Genomic DNA, 13,048 nt, shown 5'->3' on the forward strand with positions numbered 1-13,048 from the left:
CATGGGTCAAGAAGTAATTGCAACTGTTGATTATTAGTATTTAAGAAACATGTTGCATAAGGCTATATCTGCCATAGACAGTGATTCTTCTGATGGATCTGGGCAAAGTCAACTGAAAACCTTCTGGAAAGGAGTCACCATTCTGGATGCCATTAAGAACATTCCTGATTCATGGGACAAGTTTAAAATATCAGCATTAAGAGGAGTTTGTAAGAAGTTGATTCCAACCCGCATGGATGACTTTGAGGGATTCAAGACTTCACTGGAGGAAGTAACTGTAGATGTGGTGAAAATAGCAAAAGAACTAGAATTAGCAGTGGAGCCCAAAGATGTGACAGAATTGCTGCAATCTCATGATAAAACTTTAATCGATAAGGAGTTGCTTCTTAAGCATGAACAAAGAAAGTAGTCTCCTGAGATGGAATCTATTCCTCATAAAGATGCAATGAAGACTGTTGAAATGACAAGAAAGGATTTAGAATATTACATAAGCATAGATTTAGTTGATAAAGCAGGGGCAGAGAGAGAAATTTTGTAAGAACTTCTACTGTAGGTAAAATGCTATCAAACAGCACTGCATGCTACAGAGGAAGCATTCATAAAAGGAAGAGTCCATCGATGCCAGCGAACTTCATTGTCTTATTTTAAGAAATGGCCACAGCCATCCCAGTCTTCAGCAACACCACCCTGATCAGTTAGCAGCCATCAACAATGAAGCAAGACCCTCTACCAGCAAAAAGATTATGACTCACCGAAGGCTCACTTGATGGTTAGCACTTTTTAGCAATAAAGTACTTTTTAATTAAGGTATGTACATTGTCTAAGGCAGGGAATTTGACAAGCTTTGTTAACTACAATGATGAAAGCATTAACACATTCTAAGTATAATGATGCAACAGTACAGTGAGTGCAGAATTAACATTATCTTTCAATAAGTATATTATAACATGTTAGTATTTTCCCTTAACATCTATTCTGTTTTCAAAACAAAATACAGAACTTTCTTTGACATGCCTTATACAAGATAAAGAGTAAAGTAACAAATTCTAGACTAGATTACATTTCTATGCATAGTTGCTACAGAGATCTCTTTGTGCTTTTTCTTTTGTGTGTGTCATACATACACTTTATGATTTGGCAGAAACACCTACATTTCACATTTTAAAACATATATAAACAGTTCTTAAATGATATTAAATAAATGAGCACTACTAATATTTATAATAATGCAAAATATGTTACTAAGCTAGTGCCAATAATGAAACACGAAAGTTGGTCTAAAATGAAGTCATAATGTTTTATATAAAAGAGTATTTATTTAGATTTTTTAAAAGAAAGCACAGTTAGCTTTTAATAATAAATAATTCTATTATACTTTAAGAGTATTTATTATATGCATCAAAGAATAAAACATAAATGGCATCAACAAAATAGAATTCAAATGATAACAGAATCATATCTTTAAATTACTGGAGCGAAATAACTGTAAACTGTAAACTAGTTAAATTATCTTTCAAGACTGAAGATAAATTACTTTTCAGACAAAGACTAAGAGATTTTTATCATTCAAAGAACATATTCAATGAACTATTAAAGAATGTACCTAAGAAAGAAGTAAATTCAACCTAGATGGAAAGAGTAGAATGAAGAAAAAAGAAAGCAATAGTTAATAAAAAATTAATAAATACATGAAGAAATCTATAAATTTGCCTTTATACAAAAAGAAAGAAAACAAAAATCCTCAGAATTGGAAAAAGGCTCAAGACACTAAACAGAAGTAGGTAATTTTAATACAAGCCTCTCTCAAACTGGTATAAAAATGTGAAGACTGGAATTCTACAGTAAACAAGATAAATTAAAACATATAAATATTTAATAAGATATAGACTATAGTATATGAAATACATATGTAAGATCTTTAGAATTTTACATAATTATACTTCTGAATATATATTATATACTAGAGAATACATATTTATAATACAAAGAAAGTCTGAATGAATACTGAATAATTAAAATCACTCAACCACAATTTCTAACTATAACACAACAAAAAACCAGTTAATGCAGGTTAACTCTAAAAGGACATTTATAGGCATAAATAAATAAATATTTCAATTTTTATATATCACACATCTACATGTCATACATACATATACATATATGAAAACAAGAAAATTTGAAAACTAGTACCAAGTATTCAGTTCATACACTAAGAAACAATAAAGAAAAAAAAAGACAAAGAAATACTGAAAATACTTTAAAAATTGCCAAGTCAAAACAATTCCCCTAGAAAAATCTAATAAACATTAAGAACAGAAAAACTCTATTCTATGCATTTCTTTCAGAAAAGAGAAAAATAGGCAGAGCTTCTCAAAGCAACATTTTTAGCATACTATAATATAAAGTGAAACAAAAACTACATGAATTCCATATCCTGTAGTAACCTATAATGAAGAGAATATGAAAACAAACGTATGTATATATATGTATGACTGAAACATTATGCTGTACAGCAGAAATTGACACAACATTGTAAACTGACTCTACTTCAACTAATAAATAAAATAATAAAAAATAAAATACATAAAGCTGAAAAAACCACATAAGAAGAATTTTAAAAATATGTCATTCTACTACAAACAGAAATATAAAAATCCTAAATAAAATATTACCACACATGATTTAGCAATTTACAAAATAATACTGAGTGTCCAAGTAGGATTTATTCCAGCATCCAAGGAAGTTTTAACATTAGAAAACATGTTCATGTAATTCACAATATCAATTTAAGGAGAAAATAGATGCCCATTTTAATAAATGTAGGAAAAACCTTTGATAAATTTAACATACAATTACAATTTTTAATCTTAGCAAATTAGAAAGAAACTTTTCCAACCTGTTAAGATGCCTATCAAAAAACTCACAGCAAATATCATAGTTAATGATGAAGTATTAAATATATTCCTTTTAATGTTAAAAATGAGATTTTAAAATACCTGGGGTTTGCCTCTTCCATAACAATGGACTAGATTCGATATTTAAAAGAAGAAAAAATAAGATACTTAAGGATTACCAAGGCAGAAATGAAATTACCATTATCCCAGGCAATACAATTATCTACATAGAAAATGAAGAAAAGTTATAAACAAATCCCCTGAGTTAGTAATGGTTCCTAAATCAAAGATCAATATTAAAAAATCAATTGCTTTCCTTGTATTAATCACAGCTGGCTAAAAAAAGTATCTAAAAAAGAATCTCATTCACAATAGCAACATATATGTGAAATGCCTATGAATAAATCTAGTAAAAAGGGCACAAGTACTTCATGAGAAAAATTATAAATCTTTATTAAAAACAAATGAGGAAACTTGGGTAAACAGAGAGCTCTATTTTGTACATAGTTCGGAAATTCAAAAATATTTATCTTTAACAATCCTTCTAAATTTAATGCAATTTCTATTAAAAGTCTGTTGAATGAGGTTTTCTTTCCCCTCTTTGGATATTAAGTTGATCCTAAAATTTACATAAAGAATAAAAGACCAAGAGTCATCAAGAGAATACTGCAGAATAAGAATAAGGAGATGATAATCACTACATTAGATATCAAGACTGACTATAAAGTTGTAGATATTTAGATAGTGTAGTACTGGTCAAGATGACAAGTGAATCAACAGAATAGAACAGAAAGGCTAGAAACTATAGCATCTATAAAAGTTTGATAACAGATATTATCAGAGGGTTTGATGACTGGTATTATAAATCAGTACATACCAAATAGATTATGATAAATTGTGCTTGGTTACTGATTATTCATATTGATAAAAAAAGATAACAATAGATGTCTGCTTCATATTATGCCACATATAAGTTTAAGATTAAATAGCTAAATTCTAAACAGCAGAATTCTAGAACTTTTGTAGTAAATTATGGAACGTAGAGTATCTCTACGGCATATGGACAGGAATAGTGTTTGTTAAACAAGACACAAAACAAAAAAGTAAGTGAAAAGAAAGACAAAATCAGCCTCCTTAAAATTAAAAGTTCTATATGACAAAAGACACCATTAAGAAAGTTTAAATAATAGACATAAATGGGAGAATGTATCTGTAGTACACAAAAATAAGAAAGGATTAGTCAAGAATATGTTTCTAAAAAAATACAAACAAGTCAATAAAAAGTGGCAAGTTCTACAATGCAAAGGAACCCCAATACCAATAAAAATGCAAAAATAATCAAATCACAGGTTATCAGAGAAAAAAATTTTAATGAGACATTGCATACCCCCAAAATAGTTAAACAGTGAATTATGACAATCATATGGAGAAACACAAAATCTAATTTATTGCCACTAGGAGTATGACTTAACATTTTGAAGAGCAAATACACAAGATCTGGTGAAGTGAATCCCATAATTCCACTTACAGGTATATACTCAAAGAAAGGATGAAGGAAAAAACAGTCTATGTCACCATCTAGTGGCCTCAGAATAATAACAGAAATACGATTCCTTCAGCAGTGTTTACAAAGGACTCCTGAAAGTATCACACAGTAACAACTTCTAAACTTGCAGAGTTTATATACGCAGTAAATGCCCTCCCCACACTTCTGGGCCAGCACTTGACTCCACCTATCCTGCTTTTTTCTACAGATTTGCATGAATCTAACCTTGTGACAAAACTACACAGAAACATCTTCAGGCAGAGTGTTTATGTCTACTCTATGTAATTTTCAACTTTCTTCAAATGGTATCTATTGTTATGTGAGGTTTAAAGAATGCTTCTTCAAACTAACCAGACTAAATCGTATTGACAAGAATATGGTGCAAAAGGAGCCCTCCTACACTTCTCTTAGGGTACAAATTTGGAAAGTTAGTAAAGATGAATATATAGCCCCAAATCAAACAAAGCAAAAGAAATCAATAATTTTTAAACTATTAAACAAAAAAAATTACAAAAAAGATGAGTATGTGTATAGACTATGACACAGAAATTCCTCTTCTCGGTTTATTCTCTAGCAGGGTTCTTAACCCCAAAGGACATCTATGAATCTAAAATAGTCAAACTCCTAGAAGCAGAGAATAGAACAATGATTGCCAGAGGCTGGGGGGAGGAGTAAATGGAAAGTCGTTATTCAGTATAAAGTTTCAGATATTCAGCATGGATAAGTTCCTGAGATCTGCTGTAAATTGTAGAGTTAACAATACTGTATTTTACACTTAAGTTTTTAAGAGGGGTTATACCTCGCGTTAGATTTTTTTACCACAATAATTCAAAAAACAAACAAACAAACAAAACCACCTTCCCGAAGTGGCCAAAGCATCTAGAAAATGAATGGGGCAATCAACATTTGTAAGAAGGAATGGTACTGGGTGAGTTTCTCTGTTAGTGGTTTTACAATAAGGAAGGTTTTACAAAGTCACCACCACTACAGGGTGATTAAAATTCAGATGGAAAACTTCAAACTTACTAACTTGAAGAGACAGAGGACAGAGTTCAGGAAGATCACAGCAACTGAAAATCTAGAAGAGAAAACCACAGGAAAGATACAGCCAGAGAGTGCGAGCTTCAGATTTCTATGTAAATTCTGCCCAAATACGGGCTGATCCCTAAATTACACATAAGCAAAATTAAGGCTAAAACACCTGAACAGAAATTGCAGTTGCTGCCCACCTCAGAGAAGACAAGTTTGAAATCTGAGTCCTGTCAAGTTACTGCCTGCTAAAGCAAAGCACCAATACTTGTGGAAAATTCCATCTCCAGAAGTAGTCACAGAAATGTTTTTATTTCAACAGACTCTTCTGGAGTCTTGCTAGTCTCCCGCTCAAGAGATAGAATCTTTTTCAACTTTGTGCATCCCCACAACACTGGGTGAACACATCTGGCATCAAAATTTAGCAAAGGATCTGGCACATATTTGTATCTTAAAATATAAATAGAACTGTATTCCTCTAATTAAGGCCTACACGGCTCTGGAGTGCTGGAAGAATGTAAGTGTGGATGAAACTAAAACACTAAGATATGGAAGTACACAGCAGGGTCAGGGGCCAGAAAGTTGATGGAAGGTAAGTGGGGTGAGAGGGCACAGTTGGGGAAGCAATGGCAGGAAGGTGTTGCGCATTCCTTTAGGCTTTGTGACCGTCCACAGCTTTGGTTATCACACTCTTATATCCGCTTCACCCCAAAAAGAAAATGTGCATCATACTGATCTTCCATTCTACAAAATGGGCTTTATGATACATTCTGACAATGGGAATTGGCTTTTACTCACAAGGAATAAAATGAAAGGAATCTCTGAACTTAGTTATCCAATCTTGTCATTAAAAAGCGAAAAAAAAAAAGTGAAAGTTGCTCAGAATCCAGCAAACTGTTTCATTTCTACTTCTTATATATCTTTTCCTATTTTCATTTAAAGATATTATGAAATTCATTAAAATTACCTGATAAAATGATATGGGAAAATATATACACTATATTGTTAATTATAAAAGCAGGGCGTAATCAAGAGAGACAGTACGCTCTCAGGTGTGTAAACACAGTATATGAGTAGATATTTATCAGAATATTAGTATTTACTCTATAATTATGAATGACTTTCATTTCTTCCTTCAGATTTTCCTGAACTTCTCAAATTATCTATACTGTGTGTATTATTTGTATAATCAAGGAAGTAATAACTCAGAGGAGGAGGAAAATTAGTAATTTAGGTACAATCAGTTCTTTGAGACATCATCCCTAATGTACCTAAAAGTTACTGCCTTTTATATTATTTAAAGATTCAACTTTAAATCACTTCTGGGATTACAGAGTCTCTTAGAAGAAAACAAAGGAGAACTTAAATTGGCTATCAGAACCACTGTGGGGCCCTCTGGAAATATTTAGGGCTCAGAGGTGGGAAAGTACTTCATGTGACACAATAATTTAAATCACACACAAATTTATAACATGACGTTCTGTTGGCCAGAAGTTTTATTTTTTTCTTCTCCTCTGCCACTACTAATAGTTGTCTGTGACTGTGGGATACTTGACTGCAGGTCCCAGAGCAATGCTATAACTCTAGAAGGAAAACTAAGAAGTCATTCATTGAGGAGAAACAGCAACTGTCACAAGAAGTTAGTGGAACTCTCATGAAAAAGACAGGAAAATGTTTTCCTTGTTTTGAAAACTAAAATCCCAGGGAGCCATGCTATATGTTATAAATGGAGAAGATGAGGATCCTATACTGAATATTCAACAAGGAACATTAGGACGAAGTTGAGAAGAGGTAGTTCCAGAAAGGAACTGGGAATTATGAATAATTTATTTTATTTTAAAAAGTGCTGAATAGGACAATGAAAAAACTAAGGAATTACTGGGTGAAGAAGATACCATGAATATACATTAACATCATTTTAAATAAGTCACTTTCTCTTATCATGGAAAATAAAAGAACAGCAGCCTAGCAGTACAAGTTAAACTAACCTGTATTGTGCACACAATCTATGCCAAGAACTTTCAGGTATGTTATAACAATCCTTAAAAAAAAAAAAACTAGAAATAAGTACCATTACCCCCATTTTAAATGACACATCATGCTGAGAGATAGTAAGTGTTTTGCCCAAAGTTTGTACAGTCAATATGCCAAGGAACCAAGATTGAAGCTTAGGTCCTCCAAGCCAAGTGTTTTCCAATAAGACATAGTGCTTCTCTTTATCAGCAGTTAAAGGGACAATGGAGTAAGAGGACTAGGGCACAGAAGGCTTTCAGAGACTTGGGACTATTGCTCTCTAGCACAACCCTAGAGATGGTCAGACCACGAAGAACATAAGCTGGGTGAATCAATCCCAGCAGTGAGCCTAGCTCACTGAAGCTGCCAGCAACAAGGAAGTGTTCTTGGTTTCCACACAGAAATGTGAATGAGATAACCCAAGAAAATTCCCAAAACCACATAGGAAAACTAGAAGAGGCTTTATTTTAACTAGAGCACAATTATTCATTATTAGCAACTTTGGGTTTCAGAAATTTGGACAAGAACTGGAGATCTAGTATCAGCGATGTCTCACAGCATGAAGATGATGTTGTTTCATAAAAATGAAGACAAACTAGCTGAAGTGGTAGATAGGATGCAATTACTTAGTGCATTTGATTTCCTTCTGAGGGGAGTGAGACACAGTCTGTTTCAAGAGGTTCCCTGGGTTAAAATCAGGGAGTCTGGGTGACTACATGTGCTTTACAAACTACTACTCTCTCTTCTATTGGTAAACCCAGGGAGAAGGCTGAATGTTTCAAAATCCAAGTTCTCAAGCAGAGTTTGCTTCTCTTCTATAGGTGATATCCAAAGATGGACATCAATCTAAAGTCTGACCATTTGGAGGGAGATGGACAAAAGACAGAGAGCCAAGAAACTGAAATTTTACCTCTTTTAGGCAGAAATAAAGAAGCCAAGGTAACAGTAATTACTAATATCCCCCTCACTCCTCACCATGGATACCTCCTCTTCCTTATCTTTTTCCTGTAATATAGTTGGAAGCCTCACCTGGGGCCTTTTTTGAACAGAAAGAAAAAGAACCATTCTTCCTTCATCTTTGTATGTATATGTAAATACACATTTAATATTACTATAATTTACATCATACATATAATTATACATCATATATATATACATATATGTGTGTGTATATATATATGCACATACACACACACACACACACACACACACACACACACATATATATAATACACAACACGTTGGAACCATCTACTGTTTGGGGTACCTAATAGAGTCTATCTAATTTAATTCTAATGACAACTTGATAAACAATTATTGCTTCTTCCCAGTTTACCATGAGCTATCTGAGACTCAGAAAAATTGAACAACTTACCAAACTTATATCCAGGTTAAATGATATGGTGCTAGATGTATTTAATCTTTTTTAAATAGAGGCTATCTTCATTAGAAAATAGCTTAAATTTAAATTTTCCATTAATAAAGACATCTTTATATATCTACATTTGAAGGTAGCGTGTCGTAAATCTTATTTGGTACTTCCCAGTAGAACTCTTGGAGTGTCAGTAGCCTTGACTGTGCTGCTGTGTAGTCCTAAGACATTCTGGATTTCTCAAAGCAGTACTTTCATCATCAAATAAAATTAATATCATATTTCTGCGCTTTCTGATTCCTAGGAGTGTTCCAAGAGTCAAGACAATACTGGAAGTGAAGGCATACTGAAAATCTACATCATAAATTTGTTTCCCTGAATCATATCTTTTTCTGAACCCTGAAGGGATTCATGGAGATGGGGAATTACTCAGCTGTGACCGAATTTTTTCTGGTGGGACTTTCCCAATACCCAGAACTGCAGTTTTGTCTGTTCGTGCTCTGCCTCATCATGTACATGATAATCCTCCTGGGAAATAGCCTCCTAATTATCATCAGCATTTTGGATTCTCGCCTCCACACCCCCATGTACTTCTTCCTTGGGAATCTCTCATTCTTGGACATCTGTTACACATCATCGTCCATTCCCTCAATGCTTGTTATGTTTGTGTCTGAGAGAAAATCCATCTCCTTCATTGGCTGTGCTCTACAGATGGTTGTCTCCCTTGGGTTGGGCTCCACTGAATGTGTCCTCCTGGCTGTGATGGCTTATGATCGGTATGTGGCCATCTGCAACCCACTAAGGTACCCCCTTATCATGAACAGGGTGCTATATGTACACATGGCTGCATGGTCTTGGATCACAGGTACTCTGAACTCCTTAGTGCAAACAGCCTTGACAATGGTCTTGCCTTTCTGTGGGAATAATGTCATAGACCATCTTACCTGTGAGATCCTGGCCCTTCTTAAACTCATCTGCTCAGATATCACCATCAATGTGCTTATCATGACAGTGGCAAGTATTGTTCTATTGATGATCCCTCTGCTGTTAATTTTCATCTCCTATGTTTTCATCCTTTCTTCCATCCTGAGAATTAATTCTGCCGAGGGGAGAAAGAAAGCCTTTTCTACCTGTTCATCCCACCTGAGTGTGGTCATCTTATTCTATGGTTCAGCCCTTTTTATGTATATGAAGCCCAAGTCAAAGGACACAAAAGCATCTGATGAGATCATTGGACTGTCTTATGGAGTGGTAACTCCAATGTTGAACCCCATCATCTACAGCCTGAGGAATAAGGAGGTGAAAGAAGCCATGAAGAAAGTCCTGAGCAGACACTTGCACCAATGGAAAAGTGAAAGGACTTGAGGTATTGATATCCTCAATGTGAGATCAGATCAGATCTTTTGCATTCAGAGATAAAGTCACAGAACCCAGTTGCAAGAAAACTTACTTCCTAGTAAGACCAAATATAGGACTCCCATTCCTGTCAATAGAGAATGTTCATGCAAATCTCTGAACACTGTCTTGTGGGCAGTTTCTAGCTGTTTGCAGCTCGGCCAGTTGGGCTCATATAGGGCATATGGCTTTTCTTCTCCTTTCTCTTCTCTCTTTCTCTCTCTTCCTTTTTTTCTTTCACTTTTCTCTTCTTTATTTCCTCCTCCTTTTTGTCCTTTCCCCTTCTCCATTTACTTTCTTCCTCCCTCTTCCTTCTGCAGGGTGTTTATGTTTTCCCAGTTTCTGGTTTTCATTTTTGTTTCAGACTGTTGTTCTAACTTTTTCTATCATTCCTCTCTGGTAATCTTGTATATCTGTGTGTTGTTTAAGCTCTAAACAGTATATTTTGCCCACAAATAATAGACATAAACCATACAAAGTTATAAAATATTGACTATATTCCCTGTGCTGTATATTACATCCTTATGACTCGTTTACTTTATAACTGGTAGTTTGTACCGCTTAATGGTTGTTGTTACCACCATGTAAGTTATCAAATAACCTATTGAAGTCATTCTGCTTGTGAAAAATACATGAAGCTGTACACGATCAAAAAACAGTAGAGAAAGAAAGAATTCAATCCACTGCCTGCCTTCCATTATGAATTTTAGACATATTGTTACAATCCTTAAAAAGTGAGATCCGTGTGATTTGTTCTTAACAAAGAAACACAGTCCAGCAACCAAAAGTACTTTTAACATCCTCTAACTTGAGTTTCTTAAAAACCCCAACATCACAGCAATACTTGTAAAAATTCCATTTGCATTAAAGCCCACAACTGCTCTCTTTCTAAGATTTCCTAAAGCCCAGTTTTCCTACCTTTTTCACCCTCTCTTTTTCCCCCATTTCACCTTTCCCTGATCACAATAGCCTCCTTCAAGTAAAATAGTTTGTCCTCCTAGGGAAAGGGGTTTGGGAAAAGACAAGTTTTAAAAGAAGTGAGAAATTAGGACCTAAGTCATGCAGAAACAGCTATTAAAATTCCCAAGTTAAAAATTTTTGTCCTACTACATTATTTGTTAGTATAAATGTTGACTCTTTTTTACATCACATTTCATAAATGTCACCTTTTCACCATTAAATCAAATCCTCCAGGAAGAAATTATTTCTTCCTCTTCCATATTTTTAATGTGCCCCTATTAAACTTCTTGTTATGTTGTATTTTATTTATTCAATGTGGTACAGTTAAAAAATAAACAAAAAACTACAGGGCTTTCACAAAGTCTAATTCTCCAGTTTACTAGGATTATAAACTTTAATCTATCAGAGTCTCCATCTATCCTGACATAAAATGTGGACTTTAGCCTCTGGCTCAGGAGGTTTTATGAGTACTGAATAGGAAAAAAATACAAAATACCTTAGTCAGTGCTTGGTTAATACCATTCAATGAATAATATACATTACATTGTCCCTACCTTTCCTCATACACATCTGTCTCTTGTGATAGACTACAGGTGCCTTGAGGGCAAGATATGAGTAGTATTTACTTATTATTTAATATTTATTCTTGGTACCTAGAAGAAAAGAGGCATTTATTACAAATGTTTGTTGAATGAATGAATGTGTGATTGTCTTTCTTATACTGCAGGTAAACAAGTTTATTTGCCATTGCCTACATAATCCTTGTGATTGCTGCCTCTGTGCTTTTGCTAATGCCATTCTATCTAAAACTGCCCTCCTTATAAACTATGAATTAGAAAAATTCAAAGTACACTTAAAAAAAGTCTCCTCTGACTTAAATCCTTTTATTATCATCCTAACAAGACTACCTTTTCTTCGACCAAGCTGAATTCCTATAGCAATCTATTTAAACTTTGGAATACTGATTATGCGAAGATATATTCTCTTTAGTCACATACACAATATATCAGTTGTTTTATTGAAAGGTCATTAGAAGCAAAACCCGTGAGTTACTTGTGTTTGTAATCACACAAATATTAACAGAGTAGGCTTCAATCAACAGATTGATACTTTGGATTCTGCTTTTTTGTATAAAGTCTATCAGTTTTTTAAATAGAATTTTCTTTTCGTAGAATATGGGCAATATGACTGTTGCATGTGATATATACAACTAGTAACAATTCTGGTTAAAATAAAATTCCTCTGTCATATATACGGTTTTGCTCATTCCAGGCATTAGTAGTTTGGCTGTAATAGATCAGAGCCCACCTAAGCCTGTTATACATACACATAATTCCTTAATTCGTTTGTTGAACTTATAACTTGACAGTGACCAAAATAAAAAGATGTTAATTCATAGAATAGTGACTCCTATATATGTATCTTCAGCCCTGAGAACTAATCGAATAGGCATTTTAAATACAACATGTCCAAAACATTAACTTTGACTTTTCCCACCCGAAACTACTTCTCCTCAAGTCTTCCCCATTTCTGGAAATGGTAGTGTCATACACATACATCCAATCCACCAGCAAATTCTATCAACTCTATCTTCAAAATTTACCCTGAATCTGACCACTTCCATTGTTACCACCCTAGTTCAAATCACCATCATCTCACCTAGGCTACCGCAGTAGCTTCCCAAATCACATCCATGATTCCACTCTGTTCTCCTACAGTCTATTATCTGCACAGCGGCCAGAATGTTGATTTTGGAAGAGTATATACTAATGTTCTAGAAGAGGTAAAAATTAATCAATGGTATTTAAAAAATCAGAACAGTGGCAGCCTATGTGG

At 34.0% G+C, this 13,048-nt stretch overlaps 1 protein-coding gene across 1 annotated transcript; it reads left to right on the plus strand.

Annotated features, from left to right (window-relative positions):
- The first annotated feature begins 9,268 nt into the window (after window positions 1-9,268).
- Window positions 9,269-10,222, plus strand: OR13D1 (olfactory receptor family 13 subfamily D member 1). Its single transcript, XM_006213393.3, has one exon. The coding sequence runs from the start codon at window positions 9,269-9,271 to the stop codon at window positions 10,220-10,222; it is 954 nt and encodes a 317-aa protein (XP_006213455.1).
- Window positions 10,223-13,048: the final 2,826 nt, after the last annotated feature.

Source organism: Vicugna pacos, chromosome 4 (genome assembly GCF_048564905.1).
Source record: "Vicugna pacos chromosome 4, VicPac4, whole genome shotgun sequence".
Lineage (NCBI taxonomy): Eukaryota > Metazoa > Chordata > Mammalia > Artiodactyla > Camelidae > Vicugna > Vicugna pacos.

Excerpts from the sequence above, each read along its gene's own strand:
- OR13D1 (XM_006213393.3), top strand. The coding sequence starts at position 9,269 with ATGGAGATGGGGAATTACTCAGCTGTGACCGAATTTTTTCTGGTGGGA.